This window comes from Mustela nivalis (genome assembly GCF_964662115.1).
Source record: "Mustela nivalis genome assembly, chromosome: 6".
NCBI lineage: Eukaryota > Metazoa > Chordata > Mammalia > Carnivora > Mustelidae > Mustela > Mustela nivalis.
In genome coordinates, this window is record NC_139025.1 from 63,822,181 (window position 1) to 63,842,087 (window position 19,907).

The window sequence follows — 19,907 nt, forward strand, 5'->3', positions numbered from 1 at the left end:
ATAAAAGACAAACACCCTTGTTTTTAGGTTTGCACGAAGGAATGAGGGAGAAGTAGTGAGAGACAAGGTCAGGGGCTTTTGTTTTCAATTAATGATATTTAAGCTTAGTGAGGAATTATTACAGAAAACATAAAAATGCTTACTACTTACCAACAAAGTGCTAGTTTTATTGCCTGAGAATTCCGAAGACCAGTTATTATTACAGAAACAAATAGACACAGAATTGTGGAAGACTGAAAAACTGAGTGTAACATAACTCAATCACTTCTACCAATTAAACCAAAAACCTAACCCTTAAAGGGTTAGAAGTTAAACAAAATACAGATTCTTATGGATTCTGCAAATATAGTTTATTAACGATTTGCTGAATTATAAACTATTAACATTCAATCATTGCCTCCCTAAACAAATATTTTAAAGAAGTTAAATTAACTTACAGTAGCTCCCCTTTCTGCCAGCTCAGTGGCCAATATTTAGCATTAGAGATGCAGTTCTGTTTCTGTTGAAAAAACAGAAGCTGGTATAAAACATGTCCTGGACCCCCACAAGGACAGGGAGGTGGACCAAGAGACTGTGTCCAGTTCACCCAGGAAAACGGAACACTTGTTGTACTGGGTGAGGTCAGCTGCATGAACTAAGGTCCGGAGACAGAAGACAGCAAGTGCAAGACGAAGCTTAAAAACGAAGGCCTTGAAAAGTTTTAATGATATAATCATTTCTATAAAATTAAAAAGAAAACAGGATTTCCAAACAAAGGACTGAAAAGGCTTCAAAGTATGCGAGGAGTTAAGCTACTTAACATGTTGCTAATGATAGAGTCAGCCTCCCTTCCAGGATCCTCATGCTCCTTAAAGTCATCAGAATACACAGAAGGTCCTGGTAGTCCACATACTTCTAGGAATCAACCATCACCTTGCACTTTGTGCAAGTGCACAAAATCTTAAAATAGAGAAGTCAGAATTCCTACAAAAACCTGTGCACGAGAACTACTGGCAGAGTTCCTATCCAAATGGAGTCAGCTCTGAAATTCTAACATTCAAATAATTAATGTACTCTTACGGTTTAAAAGGTGAAAACCCTTGTCTTGTACAATGGAACATCTCTCAACAGGGCCCTATCTATGGAGGCAAAAAATACGTTATAAATTCTAAGGAAATTATGATTAAATGGGAATTTTCCCTTTTTTCTTTTATTGTTTATCTAGATGGAGGTGAGAATCAATAAGACTGGGAATTCTGAAGTTCACACCAGATTAGAAAAATGCCTGGCAAACCTCCCCTCAAAATAGTGGGGGTCAAGAACATAAATACTAATCACAAAAGTCTGCTGTGCCATTAGCAAGCACACATATTCACAGTGGTTCTCAGGCAGTGACTGGGGTTTAAGAAACAACGTGTCATTCCTTCACCACTCCTGCAACATGCACTTGTGACAGGTTTGATTGACACCTTGACTCACCAGTAACATTTACCAACAGGGCTAAAGGTCATTTTTTGCTGATCCCTAGTTTATCTTACCCAGCCTTTGCTGTAATGTTATTATGTATTTGCTTCTTATACAGTAAGATACAAATTACCTGGAGGCCATTTCTTAAAATAATTAATCTGTCTATGGAACTATTTTTGGTTATCTATTCATGCCTCCAAAGGCTTGCTATCTCATGAGCTCTTCTTGGTACACTATCGAGACACATCAACACATCATTTTAAAAAAGTATTTTCTAACTGCATCCTGCTGAAGAATGTAGATCATCATGTAAACCACAGCCAGCATGCTGGACCTCCAACAGTGATTCTCACTCTCTGGTTCACAAAACACTTTTGATTCAGGACATCATAGGATCCCTCCACCCAACCCTTTGTTCCCATAACAGCCCTTAAATAAACCTTGAAATACTCAAGCCTGTGCAAACAGAAAATTTATAGTCTTATCATTTCTTATTATCCTAAAAGCCTGTCAGATGGCCTCTGTTTCTTATCTACTCCATGCAAACACAGAGGTAGAAACATCCCACATATTCCACTCTTCAATATACTGAAACCATATAAAATGTCAAATCCAAAATTCTCTCTTCAAGGTCTCATCCATCTTACCCCTTATTTCTAGTCAGCCCTTAATAGAAACTCTTATTTTATCCCGTGTCTTATACAAACACGGGTTGGCCAGCTTAAGTTCCCCTCCATCAAAGGCCAGCTTAAGATCCCTCTTCCCCAACAAGAGTTCCCCAGTTCTCTACAGCCATAAATGGACTTGCTTGTCTGTACTTGCCGAGAAAAGAGACATTTACGTCATTCTGAAGGTACTTAACATGCCCTCATTGCTAACAAAAGCACTTAATCATACCCTGTCTCCTTGCCCTGATTTAAGTTCGTTCATACTACAGAGAACTACCTTTTAATTTTGCATATGCATCTTCATATTGTCTGTCCTCTACCAAGGAGAGAGAATAAACTCCATGGCATAGCATCTTCTGATGTCCTATTTACCACAGGCATCTCCAGGATCTAGAGCAATGCCTGTCACTTAGTAGGTATTCAGTAATTATTTATCAGATCAGTAAATTGTTACCTGAGTTTCCCTGCTGGCCTGAAACTTCCTTGAGATTAAGAAACATCTATAGTTTCTCACATAAAGAGTATTTGTTCCTGGATGGAACCAAGTAACTTTCAAAACCACCACATCCTAGCCCAATAGATTCCATTTTCCCCAAACATTACCAAGTTGTCTAATAACTAAAACGGATTCTTAAAAGCCAGTAAAGAGGTCACCATCATTTAGGTAATCCTCATCTAATTAATTCTATCTCCTACTGGAGTATAAACACTGAACTCTTTTTAAGTTGCAGAAATTAGGAAATTTTTCATATTAAAAGACATGTATATATGTTTTTCCTGTTATGTATTCTCTTAGAACCAAAATACCAATCATAGTATGGGTCACTAGTCTACACAATAGAATTCTGTGCGCCAAATTTCCTGTCCCATATGGAGAAAGACTAAATGTCGAATTCACTGCCTAGAATTTCAAGCCACCAAAGGCCTAAAAGTACCGGCTGTGCTGGAGAACCACGCCATGCACACACATTTCCACATGGCCCTGCCAATTTTACCTTGACCCACAGCATCCCCTGCTATTTCAGTTCTAAACAAAGATTTCTATCAAATAATTTTCTAGTTTTGTGGTGAGGGTTAGGATGGGACCACCTAACACATGTTCACTTAGAACCCAAACCAAATTAGATCCTGGCTCCCCTGGAGGCAGAGACCAATACAGTGGCCTGTTGCTGCCCTTGAAACAACACAAGCATTCAGTGTATTTCTAGTGCAAAGAAATGTCATATTTGTTAAGTTGGATTTTTCACTTATTCTACATGTACATGATAGGTTTATTTAGATTTCAAAATACGATACAAGATTTCTGACACATTATTTTCAAATACTACTTGCCTAGTTGAGGTTATTTTCTCCATGAAATTTTAAGTTCTTTCCCTTTCTGGGCCACAGGTTGGGAGGTGGGAGGGCAGAGGGGTTCCCATCAACCAGTCTGGAACATTACAGTTAAAGCAAAAATATATTAATATTTTCCAGGATTTAAAACCAGAATCGAAACACACTTTTTAAAAGTAATGCCAACGTAGAATCCCTTCCTCAGAAAGGGGATAGAACCCTGCAGTTTTCAGTTCTAGTTAGCATTCCTACTGTATATTGTACTCCTTATCCAAGTGACTTTCAGAATAAAATTTTCTTTTAGTTTATGGAGGTTTTGTCACTTTTTTGGTTCATACATGTTCAATAGCAAGTAACAGTGGCATTAATCCACTTAATGAAGCAAATTTAAAATGCTGCATTATACATTTAAAATGTCATAAAATGCCTACCTTTTTACTATTGCTCTAATATCAGGGTAAAAAGGAGATAGGTTTGCATTGCTGCTATTAGTGATCTTAATTATCTTAATTACTGCACTTACTTTCTTGAATATTTCTATAGCTGGACATAATTAAAAGACTCAACAGAAAGATTTACTAGAAAATGGTAACCTTATGAAAGTATTTTCGAATGGCCTGTTTGACCACCCTGGTGACAGGTGAAGGAATTCACTGTAGTCTGTCTGTATCTTTTAATGACCATGTTGGTGTTGACCTAGAAGTGCTTGGGACCAGGTGTCTTATCTAGGTCTTTTGACCGAGTGCCATGAATATTCTTGGATAAGAGCTCAAGAGTACTAGTCATTATAATGACATTATTTGAATTTCTGATAAACCATTAACATACCATGAGGATCAACAGTGGATCAGAGTCTCTTAACCAAAAACTGACCCTAGAACCCCCTTCTGAGTATGTGTGTAATGGGAACAGTTTTGCCCATAAGATGGTATAAACGGAAATTCAAGAAGTAGATCAATGCTGAAATTACTTCTTTTTAGCACAAACCAGTACGATAAAAAATTCACTGTCAGTCTGCCTTAACTGTCTAGGTTCCCTATTAGATAATTTCTGGATCTGTATAAAAGATTTTAAAAATTCAAGTTAAGTTCAAAAAATTATCAATATGCTTTAACATATTCAGGCCCACAGAGCATAAAACCCTCTTGACCATTCTTTGTGCTTTCTCATCCTAAATAGTCTGCATTCCTGTTGTGCCAAATCATCGCCATTTAGCTTACTGGGTGGTTGCAACCAGCCCAGCACTGCACAAATGCAGGACTAGGGACAGGACCAAGAACGCAGCCTCAGCTTTCCAACCAACAGCCTGATGCTCTGGCCCCCATGCCACGCGCTATGACCGTGAGTGATGGAGCTGTTCGGACTGCAAGCTACTTTCAAATAATGATCCACAAAGTTAATCAAAAGGGCTTCCCTGTTCAATATTTACCTGTTACTCATTGACAGCCACTGTCTACATTACCATCTAGAATGTATAGAATGGGATCAGCAATACGGAGCTCAAACAGAACCCGAGGGCCTCGCTGAAGTACCAGGCACAACAGAAAGCAGCATTAAGCTGCTCTTCAACCCACCTCTGACACTAAAGATATCCATGGCGCCCATAGCAGCAACACACTGCTGCTTCCCGGATTGGGAGGTCCAATTAGTTGCTGATAATAAGAGGGATGAAAGGAAGACCATGACATAAGAAATGAAAAAATAAATAAGAAGAAAAGGAAAGGAAAGGAAAAGAAAAAAAAAGGGGGGGGAGATATTAGGTATCAAAATATAAACATGGAGGGAAAAATAGTAATTTCCTGTATTGGGGCAAAAAAATAATATTCCCTTCTTGATGTGATCTCCTTGCTTTTATGTACTAGGAAAGGCATATCTATCCTGAAAATTATTTTTCTCATTTTAATACACATTCAACATTTTAAGCTACAAAATAATAAGAAAACATTGATCTTTTTATGTGTTAGGTATTTAAATACTGTTTGCCAGCCTGTCAATCAAATGTACCCAGAGGGGATGCTGACCAGCCTCCTTGTCCACCTCTAAAGAGAGGCAGGTATCAGACCGATCATAATGCAATTCTGTTATTTTTAACCATCAGCTAGAAAGCAGGACTTACTATGAGGCCTTATTATTTGCATTTATTATCCTTGCAACTTGGCAGGTTTTGAACACAGGAGTTTAAGGAAGGAAAGTCACTCCAAATGTTAATCCTCTTTTAACTCCTTTTCCTCAACACTTATTTAGGAATGATGAACACTATCTGAACACTTAGTATGTGTCAGGCATTGTTGTAAGTACCTTACACTGTGTTCGTTCATTTACTCTCATAGTAAACCCTAGAAGAGAGATTCTCAATCCACAGATCACAAAAACAGAGAACAGAGAACCTACATAACTTGTTCAAGATCACCCAGCAAATAAATGACTTAAGTAGGGTTTGAATTCCTCAGTGTCCATTGAAGCCTGTGTTCCTGTCCACTGCACTGAAGATGGCCAAACAAAATAAGATGAACACTGGCCTTTAAGAAGTACCTTAGAAAGGTCTGTGGATTGATCAATGAATCAGTATCCTAAAGGAACTTGCAATCTTATTAAGATATCCATCCACAGTCATGTAATCTTTTATCCTTTCACTTATAAGCTCATGACCTGCCTCTTCTTTCAATTTAAGAATTCCTAAAAGGTATTTATTTGCATATATACAATTGAATGTCACCAAATGTGTGATCCAGAGTAAATGATGCATTGGAACTGAATCTTGGATTCAATATTGACTTTCTTCTCTCTGTATATCCCCCTCTCAATCCACTCCATCAAGAAATCCTGCCAGCTCTTCTTTCAGAATAGGTCAGATTCCAAATTCTTCTCACCATCTCTACTTCCATACCTTCTACATCAACCCCTTTGATGAAAATAACAGTCTCTGAACTAGACTCCCTGTTTCCACCATAGCTGCCTGAAGCATGGACTCAGCTAGCAGCCAGATCTCATTACTCTTCAAGACAAAAATCCTCCCAAGAAGCCATGTCAGGTCGAGTAAAGGCCAAAAACCTTACTCTGTCTGCCAGATTCCTGTGTGCTGGCCCCCTATTCCCTCTCTCACTTGCCTCCAGCTGTAGTCCTTGCTGTTCCAGACCCACTGCACCAGTCTCCCCACATTATTCCAAAGTGATGAAACCTCCTCAGCTGCGGGGCCTTTATGGTGAGGGCTCAGTCCACCTGGAGTATTTTTTCCCCAGAGCTTTCTGGAGACCTAACTCCCTCAATTCCTAGGAGTCTCAAATATCAGCTTTTCAAATGGGGCTGCACCTCCTTGAAACCATAACTGAACCATCTTCACCCAGTACTCCTAATTCCTTCTTAACCTTCTCAATGTTTGTTCTACAGCACTGACTACAACTGAATAGATCAGATCACGTGATCGCTTTATAACTTTCGCTATTTACTATCAGTCTCCAATGCCCTCTGACTAGCAGGACAGAGACCCTAGTCTTAGTTCACTCTATATCTCCCACATTAGTTCCTGATTATAGAAGGTACCCCATAAATATGTTGAATTAAGAGAAGAAAGAAACCACTGGGATAAAGCTAAAACACAGTGTGAGAGTGTGTGTGTGTGTGTGTGTGTGTGTGTGTGTGTGTGTGTTGTACCTAGTAAGACTCCATGGATACAGTTCATAGATAAGAGCAGAGAGAGTTTCTGTTGAGAGGTATTTTTGTTGGGGAGGTGGAGGCCAAACTAGATCAAGACCAGTGGATCTTAAATACTAAGCTAAGGCTATAGACCCCATATGGTAAGACTGAACCATTGAGGACTTTGAGCAGGGAACTATGTTAGAAACAGGATTTTAATCTGTTTTAACTATAGGGGATCCCAGAAAAGGTATTTTTGCTTTCCCTTGCATGGTATTTTGTCTACACTAGACTCTAGCTTTTAACTTCAATTGAAGGAGATAGGAGATAAGACTTAACAGGAGACTGCAACAAACTAGGGATGAAATAATAATTTACATCAAGGGGATGGGAACAAGAGACAAGTTTCTTTCCACAAGAAATCATACGACTAACAGGCTACTGGATACAGGAGAGGAAAAATGGAAGAACAGTCCAAGAGCAAGCCTGAATGACTACCAAAATGAAGATAAAGCAAAACAAGTACAGGGAGGAGAAGCCCATTCTAAGGAAGATACAGAGCTCTGTTGGGGGGCACAGCTGCATGGTCCTGGAGGGACCATGGAGGGACCATGCAGCTGGTCTCCCCAAATGGGGAGAGGAGGAAGGTCGCTCTCTGCAAGCCAGCCACGCCATGTGGTAGCTGTGTGAGAGTGTTCACATTTCTTAACCTCTCGGATTCAAAAGAATTTTTATTTTTTTTGGCTTGGGGTTTGTTTTCTATGAAAAAAAAAAAAAAAGACAAAAACAAACAAACAAAAAAAAAAACCTGAGATAAAACACAGTTCACTGGGTTGCTATAAGGATTCATTGGCAGTGTCTACAGAAGTGTTTGCAACTGTGTGGGTCATTACACATAGAAGTCCACGTCAAGCAAATCACAGGCAGAAACCTTCTAAACCTAGTGTAGAAGTCTAAAACTCAAGTTGGCAAAGAGGTAGGACTGAAGATTAAAAACTGGAGATTCACTAACTGCAGAGTAAGAACAGATGAAATTTCTGAAGGGCAGACCTAGTTGCCCCCATACTGGAGGACACACAGCAGTGCATACAAAGGACATTCAACAACTAGTATTCAAATACAACAAACATACCCTCTTCTATAGCTAAGGCTTTAAGTTCCTTAGGTTCTTATTCTTTTACAGAACTAGATTTCAAGAGACTACCCTTGAACAGAAGGTGAGTGTTTCCTATGTCAAGTATCCTGCTCCAACCAGGCCACGTCATCCAACTGAAAGTGAATGAACTGCTGGGCCACGCGGACATGAATGGATCTGCCATAAAGAGTCAGATTAAGCATTCGCTGCGTAAGCTGAACAACCCGCCTCACCTCCAAGCCTTCATTTTCTTGAGTACCAAGTAAGTATATGACCTATTTATTTCAAACATCGATGTGGGAATCAATTACAATGATGTCTAGAGATCACAGAACACCATAGTTGGAATAGGTTACTTCTCTGATGATTTCAGCCTCTTCTTGCTGCATATGGGAAAACCAGACAACAGAGAAGCAGGAATGGTGAAACTCAACCACAACTTCACTGTCAACTTCTGCTGCCCCCAGAAGGATGAATTTTGCCTCACAATGGAAGACCCTGGCATCCGTGAGTATTTCCTGTGAATGAAAGAATACATGCAGCTGCATTTATTTTCTCTTCTCCCCACAGCCCAGAGCCTCAAGTTGAGGACATTCTATATCACAGCTGTCATTTGTGTCTGGCAAACTTCCCTAAAGAGAGCCAATAAAGGTGTATGTGGTACAAGTAAACCAAACTTGCCACGAGATTCTTGTAAAAATGTATTCTACTTAAAATCCGTTGGTCCAGGGGCACCTGGGTGGCTCAGTGGGTTAAAGCCTCTGCCTTCAGCTCAGGTCATGATCCCAGGATCCTGGGATCGAGCCCCGCATGGGGCTCTCTGCTCAGCGGGGAGCTTGCTTCCCTTCCTCTCTCTCTGCCTGCCTCTCTGCCTACTCGTGATCTCTGTCTGTCAAATGGATAAATAAAATCTTAAAAAAAAAAAAAATCCGTTGGTCCAGAATTTTAGTTTTCTAGTCTTCCCTTCCCCAAGACATTTCACAATTACACTAAATTAAAAAAAAAAAAGATCACCTTTTTTTATTCATACCAGTCTCATAAATTTGTTACTAGAGTTTAAAGGCAGAATTCAGAAAAGAGGGTAAACGATCTTTCCATCAAATGAATCTGTTTATCATCAATTTTACAAGAGCTCAAAAAATCCCCCTACCCTCTACCATCCTCCCCACTGGATAGGTCTCCAAACCTCTCCTTTTAAAAACACGGTGACATGAATATCACTACTTTTTTTGTTATTAAGTCGAGACTTCGGAGATCTGATGGATTTCTCCAGGGGGAGGAGAATCAGAGCTGTTGCTTGTATTCTTCTTTCAGGCCATCAAGAAGTTAGGTAGTCCCTAGAAAGCATACTCCTTTCCTGGAACTGAGCAAAGACCTCCCCATAATTACTGCAAATGTCTTCTTCATCAAGAAATCCAGCTGGTGGTGTCTAAAACCTACAAGACAGGAGGCTCCATGTCTGACTGTGCCATAGAGATTCAATTTCACTCCAAGAACAGTTTTGTTAGTGGAGTTGAGTGGAAGAGGAGAATCATCAAGACCACCATGTAGTCCCTGGTTTCAAGGTCAAGGCATGCAATTGGCTCAGATTCTCTCAGAGCACCCCTGAAGTGCAACAGTCAAGAAAATGACACAGTTATAAAATCTTGTGTTGATTGAACTGAACTGCAAGTGAGGGCAGCTGCTATGCAAGAAACCAGGCTCTCCTCATTGGTACCTACTAAGAAAAGCCAAAGAGTGAGGCTTGCTACATAATCTGATATATAAATACTACTGCATTTAGTCTTCATTGTAGAGATCCTTCAGAACTGGGCCGAGGGGAAGGGCAATTAGGTTTTAAATAAAATGCAGGGATCATCTATTTAATCACATAAATCTTGAGTAGTCAATTCCAAAGAGCCCTCACACTGCTCAGTGAATCACAAAGGTCTCAAGTTTGACACGGGAAAAATCACCCAAGAATGCTTTCCTTACATGCTGGCCATTGAACCAAAATCCTCCCAGGACCCAGACTTCAGTCTGCTTTAAAAACTAGATCAAAATAGCTCAGTACTGAATGCAGTAAGTAGAATTCGCTTTATAAGCAACCTCAAGAATGATGTAGCAGTTCCCTCTCAGGTCTGCTGTCAGCCTGCCTCCCTTTCCCACTTCCCCTTTCTCCTTCCTTTCACTTCCTCTCTCACACCTGAGCACATGCACCTGCCCAGGCCTGGCTCTGCTCCCTCCTTCCTCCTCCCTGTAAGAGAGGAGAAAAAAAAAAAAAATTTTTTTTTTTCTTTTAAAAACATGATGCAGCAAACATGTCATCTGAGAGTCTGGAAAGTGACCAGAAAACTCCATGGAATCATCCAGCAGTTACTTATCTTCTTATAGATATACATGATCTGATCCTAAAAAGCTCTGCTACTAGCACCCACCACACCCTTCGCACCCTTAGCTTTATCTTCTTTCAGAACTCTTTCTAAAGAATGAAGTACTAGATTAAAAAAAATTGAGGGTAGGGAAGATTTTTCTGCTGAAAATCGCCATCAGTAATGCCGCTAATATCACTGGTTCTTGCTGGAGTTCTCATATTTTGTTGTTTTATTTGTTTTGCTTTTTCAAAGCACAAGAATTTAAATTCCTTCAAAAAGAAAGTGACAAAAAGTTGAGAAAGGAGATACAAACAGGGGGGAAAAAAAGGTCATGAAAGGAAATCTCTGTGAAACATGGTTTCCAGATAGAAGAGGACCATACAGCTTCCAACTTCCCTTAAATAAGCTGCTTGTATACAAGTTAGAACACTTGGCCCCAGAGGTTTCCCAGCTGAGATAACTTCAGGATGTATCCACAAGAACATGCCTATACATGTAGATACCTTTCTGTCAAAGTCGACATGCCTATCAACACAGTTCTATACAATGATAAACACCAAGCTGTGATTCGTGGCCAACTATGGGTGGTACCATTAGGAAAGACATTCATATTTTCTTCTATGCTTCTCTGCATTTTCCAAATGCTCCAGAATGAAAGTGTCCTACAGCTTAAGCAAAAAGAGAATATACAGCTATTCCAAGAAAAAAAAAGAACAGATGTAAGAACCCACCCCTCACCAGCCGAGCCATGGCACTGGGCTTAGTCAAAGGAAATTCCCAGATCATTCCCCTCAATACAAGTCGATGAGACACACAATGTGCTCCTTAACTCCAAAGTAACAAAAGCCAAACCTGAGGCCATTTACTAAGCAGAGGACAGGGAGTTCCCAAAGATCAGTAACAGACCTTTGAATGGAAATACAAGTTCTCTGCAGGGTCAAATTGAAACCATAATCTCATCCCTTCCTTGTTGGGAAGACTACTGGGAAAAGTATTATAAATCTCTAAAATCTTTTAAAAGTCTATAAAATCTGTAAGCTATCAATCTTTCAGTTAAAAGAGAAATCCTATTGCATTTTTTTCCTATTGTAAGCATACTGCTTATATATTATCATCTATTGTTCAAAACGTAAGTGGAAATTCCACACTATTTTTATTTTTCACAAGGAAGATTTTATTTTCTTTAATTTCCAAAGAATATGAAGTTTTTGTTGGAGGAGCTTAATTTACCAGATTCTGAATATTCACTGAATATTCACAATTATTCCCTGTAATGATGTACTGTACTTTGATCACTAGGAAGATGGAAAATTTTTCTCACATTTGTATCATATGAAGCCTAGTAATAAACGACAGATAGAAGACAGAATTCAGGATGGTTCCTTTAGGAATTCAGGATTTCCATAGCCATAATGGCTTATCCTACTGGAAGCTCAATGTTTATTATTTCCATTTTGCAGACACGAGTTCTTGGATGTGAGCAGTTGTACCTTAAGTTAGAGAAGGAACAAAGCGGTACTCATTCAGTGGGTGCTTATTATATGCCAAGCATCACAGTGAGTATTTGTGGTGGGGGCCTCAGGCTCTAACTCAAACAGACTGAGGTTTAATGCAGGGGTCAAACTTTCTGTAAAGGGCCACAGAGTAAACATTTGAGACTTGGGGGACCATATGGTCTCTGTCAGCACTACTCAGCTCTGCCACCGTAACACAAACGCAGTCACAGACAGTGTGTAAGTGGACAGGTATGGTTGTGTTCCCTTAAAACTTAATTTACGAGAACAGGTAAGGGGATGGGAAAGCAGCTGTTGGCCAGTGAGCAACAGTTTGGTGACACTGACCCTAACTTCTTACCTCGAGTGAGTTGTTCTAGCTCTCTAAAACCCTGTTATTTGTAAAATGGTGATAATAATCATACCTAGAACCTAAGCTTCTTGTCAAGATTTTTTTAAAAATGTCAAGGCATTAGCCCACTGGTTCTCCAAACAGCTATGATATCATTTTCATTATTACCCCCATATCAGAAGTGAGAAAACAGAAGCAATCGTTAGAGTTAAGTAACTTAACCACCATCCTAGATCTAATCATTATGGGGCAAGGATCAAACTCAGATCCATTTCCAGGAGGTTCAGCTACCTCTAGCAGTGATGAAATGCTATTGGGTGGATTTGTGGGTCTCTTAAAATACGTTGTTCACAAAGATTAAAAGCGTAATTCTTTTATTCTGATGCATAAATTAAGTCCAAAAATTCAGTCAAGACACACCTACATGGGACACCCATCAACGCACAGGACAAGCGGTTCTTAAGGTGAGCACTTACTAAAATTATAGTTTAAGTGTGCTGTATTATTTTTAAGATCTGGGCACACGCACATTAGTCTCCCTGTCTGAAACCACCATTAATGATCTTGAACACTGTAGTTCCACAACATGCCTACAAAAGGTTCATTGTTGCTCTATTCCTCTCACTTTGACCTTTGCCTTTTCTTCTCAAGTTTCTAGAGAGTTCTTGAGAACTACATACTGCAGGTGTGTCCGTAGCCAATTAGTTTCAAAAATCGAGGCAGATACTTCTCTCATCATGAAAATACACACTCGGGTAAAGCCAATTAATATTCTTTCATTTTAAATCATGCCTCTGGGCCTGCCCATTTTTGTTCTCCGCCATTAGTTTCTCTTGAGTTCCAAGTAGTCTGGGAGGAAGAAAGGCAAATATGGAGTACCTCAAGATGGGAAGAGCAGTGAACTTATAGACAGGTCCCAAACTGGATTTCCTACTGTTGGAGTCCTGCAAGAGATTTCTAAGTCAAAAATCATTTCAAATTCAGAACACTGCATGACTGAACCACCTCCAAGACAAGCTAAAGAAAGGAGTTTCCTAACAAACAGGAGAGCCTGAGTGAACTTGCAGACACATTCTTCCTTTCCTAAAAGCTCCTCCAGGGCTCTCTCCCAGGATGGTGGTCCTCCAATTTCCCCTTCTCCTCCAACCTAAAGTCCTATCACCCTTATCCTGCTGTCCACACCTGACCTATACCATATGCAATTTGCTATGCCAGAAATACTGGTCTTTTGGCTCTCATCACTTCCTCAAGCACCTCTTCCCCCAAATCAAAATCTCTCCCGCCATGAAGATCGCAGGGCTCAGTTCGACTGTTCAAAAATAACCCTTTCATAGGACCACATCTATTGTTTGCTCTCCTCACTGGAGCTACCTCTTACACAGAATCCCAATTACCCATTCCCATCAGTGTTTGAGGCTTCTGCAGGCCAGAGGCTTTCTTAGTCACCTCTAAGTCACTTCATGCACAGCACCTGACCCATGGGTGAAGATCAAAATACGGCTGTTAAATGAATGAATAAATTAGCTCCTTTTTAAGCTGGCCTGGCATTAGCCCTAAATAATATACCATCCACATTACCAAGATCTACCACTGCAAGTCATTTACAGGCAAAAATCATTGGTGTGATGCTAAAATTAACTGGGAGAAGCCACCAGAAACCATGCTGAGGTCTGAAAGGCATGATGTGGAAATTAGAATTCATTTGGATGTTGAAAGGCTTGAAGCAGTTCTTGCTACAGAGTTCAATGTCTGTTTAACATGCAGATTCTATTAGAGCTCTTTATGAAGTTCATTGTATATTTCTCTTTTCTCACTTCTTTGTTATTTACTGATCCAAACAGTACTGGCATAAATTACTCCAATGGTGGGGTAGGGGTGGGGGAGGGGGCTGCATAATTGCAATCAATCAATCAGGTTAAACAGCCAGAAGAATTCACTGCTCTGCTGCTGGAGCCTCCTTGACCTTTCCCTCCCCGTCAGCACAGGTGACCATCTATCCCCCCAGCAGCCTGCCTGACAAGAAACCTGTCTTGTTCTCCTTAATTGGAAGAACACGTGCAAGTGGTTAGCACTCTGTCTGGCACAACACAGCTGATCAAGACTGGGGAGTTTCTTCTTCACTCATTCTCCACTTCTTGCCCCCCACCCCTCCACCACCACCACCACCCGCCCCCCCCCCCACCACTGCCACCCTCCTTAATGCCTTCTTGCTTCAGAGTCTGAATCTGCCCATTTCCAAACCCATGCTTCTTGACCAAAGCCAGCCTTAACACTGTGCTGAGCAGACACCCGCATTCTGGGTGGCTCCCATTCAGGCAAAGAAGAAAGCATCACCTCTCCCTTTCCAGCCTGAAATCCTTCTCTCCTCTCCCTGTCTTGGTGCCTGAAGTTATTCCACTGGAGAGTAACTCCACTTCTGCTCAAATTCTTTCTCTGGGAGTTGCTTATTGAAAGGCAAATGGCCCTCAAGCGCACCAATATCAGTTAGCAATACCTGATCTGCAAGAAGGGGTATGGACAAAAATCCTCTTGGGTAAAGGCCTGGGCATGAAATGCTAACCAGGTATCCATTTCATGGAGGTAACGGGGCTTGGACAGAGACCCAGGAAACACACAATGCTCAAAATTTTGCTAATGGCCCCTCCTTTTTAGAATACAGCTGACTAGTCCATGACAAGCATCTTCTCAATCTTGGTTACACTTAGAGACAACAAACTCTGGGTGAAAGCTCTTTTTTTCAAATGGGTCCTACAGGAACTATTCCAGCAGCACAGCATGTGTTCACTAAGCAGGAGTTACTGAAGCTCTGGTCTCCCCATCCATCTTTAAGTATTAGTGAGGTCATTGTTCTTGAATACAACCACAGTAGTGTCAAGCCACATGCTCAAACTGTGACAAACTTGGAGGCTACAAAGGCCTTGCTCGGTTTACCCCTTCCCAGTTACCTTTCCTCATGATCACATATTCACACAGGTGATTGCCACCATATTTTGTGGTAAAATCCCATCAAGGTCCATGGAGATTTCCTTTCCTCCTACTCAAATATTTTCTGGCCTTTTTTAGAAGTTTAAAGTTAATCCAAATTATTATGGAGGGGCATCCCCTTTTTTTAAGACTTTCCACACTGCTTTTACTTTTATGTTTGAAAGTCGAAAACAAAAAAAGACAATTGTCTTACAATTGTTTTAAATGGAAAGAACTGTGCCATCTCCCAATCAAAATCAATGATTTTACAGAGGTATTTATTAAAACCCAGAAATTATAGCAAACCTAAAGACAGCTTAAAATGGAGAAAGAGGCCTAGATTCTCTAAGTTTCAGTACTTCCCAAAACGATGGCTTAATAAAAAAATTTGTCAAATATTTATAATACGGCTAGTGTTTTTGAAATCCCTGCCTTCCTACCCTCTGCTAAGAAAGTATCACCAATTACAATTTTAAGTTTCAAGTCGGCCATATCATAAGCAGTCAATGTAAGAAGTTGGAATAACTACCATTATTTTAAAATTCTATATATTTATATAGAATTTATATGTTATTTATATATTTATTTATATTTAAAATTCTAAATTGTAGATATTCTGAATTAACTAGTTTGTATTTTCGTGTGTTGTTTAGATTTTCAATATTACTAAAATTATTTAATAACTCCCAATAACATCTAAATCCCACATGTTTTCAAATGTGGGAAAATTTACAATTATAAAATCATAGGACTACAGTTGGGAGGATCAAAAACAGTGATGTGTTGGTAAATATTTAACAACTCATTGGGGACAGGAGGGCACCTGATTTGCAGCATTTTCCAATTTCCATAGTGCAAATACTTTGCCCAATTTCCAGTTACTAACATGAGGTCAGGGATCACAGAATGGGAAAGATGAGCATACTATCGAGTCTCCTGGGCCCCTGCACGTTGACACCAGCATGCTCTGATCGGAGAGACCAAATAGGGCAACCTTTTCATCCCTCGCCATTTCTTTCCTTATAACCCACGGTATCTTCACAATGACATAACACCCATACATTACTACATGTATAAACTTATATACCGACCCTACTGCAAAGGCTCTCAATCTTTTATGGGTGTAAAATGCAGCAAGAAACATTCTACCTCAGGACCCACCATGTAGACAGACACATTTTACATACACTTACACAAACACATACAACAAAAACAAAAGCCTCACAAGATAAAATTCACTCTCATTAAGTGCAATGCACTAAAATTCTTGATTCTTTTCCATTTTTTTTTTAAATTTGGAACTTGATCCACTAAATTGGACTGCTATCCCACTTAGAATCAGGATATTCGTAGCTTAAAACTGAAAGCCAGACTGCCTTCCAGGAAAACCACCCCTTCACCAGAAATTGACAGAGAATTGACCCCATCCTGGAAGAAAGTGTGGTCCTTCATCTACTGTAGCCCTATGACCAACCCTGCCCGTTTACCTAGAAAGACTAGGCAGATCTGAGCGATCATTTCCCTATTATCGATAACATTCACCCCTCAAGAGCGCTGGAAAAATACCCATCTTTTTCACAAGAACATTTTCAATCCCGTAGGAACGGGAGCTACATAAATACCGACTAGTATTCTATAAAATATACATATTTCTATGTAACAAACGTTAACCCCAGCTTTCTAATAGCCAGAAGCCAAAGACTAAGTTGAAGAAAGTACTCACTCAGGAAAATAAAATCCGAATCCGTGGACTTTTCTCTTCAGTGTGTTCATACACCACATGCTTTTTTATAGGTGCTATTAAATGTACACTATATTTTCAAGACAATCCAGATAAGCATCTTCACTAAAATACACAACACCATTAATCATCTCAGTGACAGTGCTCCAATTTAACATCTTGGGGATTTCCTCCCCTTCTTCATCATTTATTTGCCAATATTTCCTTGTTATGAATATCCCCCTAGTGACTTTCCCTGGCAGTCACAGCTGTGCTGCCTACTGTGTCTACCTTGACTACAAATAACACAAATCCTTAAAGGGGGAGAGAAAAAAAAAAAAAAAAAAAGCCAGCCCTTGAGATAATACCTGCAGTTTGAAAGGTAGCCTTTCTATGGACAGATTTTCTGGTGACCTCATCTAGACTCCGGCTTTATACTGACAAGCCACCGCCCTAAAGCTGAAAGTAATTTCAAACACATGAAACTGGCTTATTTACAAATGAACAACAGTTGTCCATTGGTCTCCAATGACTTGAATGGTCAACAGTCAATGCCGCTTTCAGATGGTCCTTAAAGGAACCCCTTCCTATAGAGCAAAAGGCTTCTTCCAAGTATCCATGAATCACAACAAAGCCACAGAATCCCTAGCAAGTTACAGAAAGGTGACCACCAAGAACCACAATAAGGATGACTCACAGATAACGAGACCTTTTAAAAAATAATAAACAAGTAACAATGTTGCATTATAATTACATCAATTCTGCTGAAAAGCATAACACTATCAAGCAACAGAACAACATTAAATAAAGCCAGAGAAAAATCAGTAGCAAAGATACAGAGAAGAGTCCCAGCTCCATCTGGTATCCATTTTGCGTCCCTTCGAGAAAGCAGCCTTCACCAGCTCCAGAATTTGCTGATTGTAAAATGGAAACAAAAGGAAGAAAATGCTGTACAACCAATTGTTGGAGTAAATGAAAGTAGAACTCACCAGCTTGTATTCAGAAAGGATTTTTAAGGAAAAAGGTGTTTTTTCGATAATAGAACTCCACTACAAAAGAAGAGTTTGAAGACAAAAAACACACCAAAGTATATTTGCAAAGTCTATCTGGAGAGTCTCATGCCTTCAGTTGAACTATGTTTACCTCATTTTATAGTTTCTATAGAATAACTTATTTTAATCAAAGGTTACTGTTGCTTCAATCAATATTCCGTAACTTTTCTGGGAAGCATAAACGTTATCCTTTTGGGGAGACTCCAATTTGGACAATTGTTCTAAAAAAACAAAAACTTCCTTCTTAGCAAAAGCAACCCAAGTCAAGCTCTGATACATTAAATGCCTTTCCTTCCCAGAGCAGGGGGTTTACTTCAGTGATAGTAACAACACCTCATTACCAACAGTGCAGATTCTGTTAAGTAATGGACAATGCAAAAGGCAGCAAAGGCAGAGGACTCAACTTCAATTTAACTGTCCTGTAAGGTACATAGTAATTAGCTGCAAAGCTCTGAAATCTTAGCTAGCATGTTAAGTCTGCTACATGACAGTATAATTTGACTTCTTAAAGGATTATGCAAATTACAACTCATCATTCCATTACAGGATTGAAAAAAAGTGACAGCTAATTTATACATAACACACCTTTCAAATCCCTAAGATGCGTAGCACCTGTGCAATGTATTTTGCCGAGATTTTCTTGCATATAAGTACTTGTTTATTGCAATATAAAGAAGCTTACCTAAGAGCTTTAATATAGTCATTTTTAAAAACTTTAAGACCACAATTTCAAAAGAATAATTTTTTTTTTTTTGGTTTGGATTGTGAAGGCAAATTTTGTTGGTTGTTTTGGTTTGGTTTGGTTTGGTTGGTTGGTTGGTTGATTGGTTTTTTTCCCCCACTATATTAGAGAAATATAAGGTTTCAAGACAAGGATATTTTTGAATAGCTGGCAACCACAAGCACTGATGCACGAGCCAGAAGGAAGACTCACAAAGATTTCAACATACTTCTGGTAGGTAGATTCACAGTAGATTCCGTCATATCTGTAGATTTTCCTACATTCTGATTGGTTGGGCAGAGGATGCTGGGCAGTTAGTCTGTAGAAGCATCAAAAACAGATAGACATGACTAGAGGTTCTCTACAGTCAATGGGAATGCAGGATAACAAGTATGTTGAAATTTAATATATTTTGCTTTTTATGCTTTTGAGCTATATACATTGTTGCAATGTGTACATACATTTTAGAACATTAACTTCCACTTTTAGAAAGCTGCAGCAGAGAAAACTTATCATTTTGGCTCAGAACAACAGCAAAAAAGTTATTTCAGAGTCATAAAAGTGGAAGACACAAAAGACATAAGGTCTAAAGCTTAACTCACTCTACAATCCCCGTGATTATATTCTAAAGGAAATGTTAAAAACAAACGTCATTAGTGTTTTTGTTACAGGATTGTCATTAATTCGATCATGCATTACGATTGCAAGCAACTGTAAATTAGCTATAAAACCGTAGTAAAGTTAATATATTTTCAGCTTTACTCAATTTATATGGAGTTTGTATGCTACTGACTTCTAAAGGGATATGATACAGCTTTCAGGACTAAACCCAATTAGGGATGAAAACACAAGCGAGACCGTCGGGAGCACAGGTTAGATGTTAACCTGAGATGAGCTGATTACAGTGGCTCCAAGTTTCTTGGCAGTTAAAGCAAAAAGGGGAAAAAGGCTGATACAATTTTCATCTGTATTACTTAAGCATATAAATTCATCTGAGACTCCCTGCATTACGGAGACATAAAAATGCTGTGAGTTTT

General features: G+C 39.5%; 1 protein-coding gene across 15 annotated transcripts in view; it reads right to left on the reverse strand.

Moving 5' to 3' along the window:
- The window catches only part of NPAS3 (neuronal PAS domain protein 3), an 845,929-nt gene that overhangs the window by 713,178 nt on the left and 112,844 nt on the right, over positions 1 to 19,907 (reverse strand). For 8 of the 15 annotated variants that reach the window (XM_082737849.1, XM_082737861.1, XM_082737859.1 and 5 more), the window contains exon 2: positions 19,100 to 19,189. The exons of the other annotated variants lie outside the window; for them this stretch is intronic. In XM_082737849.1, coding sequence (XP_082593975.1) covers positions 19,100 to 19,189 — 90 coding nt within the window. The remainder of the gene's footprint in view (positions 1 to 19,099; positions 19,190 to 19,907) is intronic. 15 annotated transcript variants of the gene reach the window in all.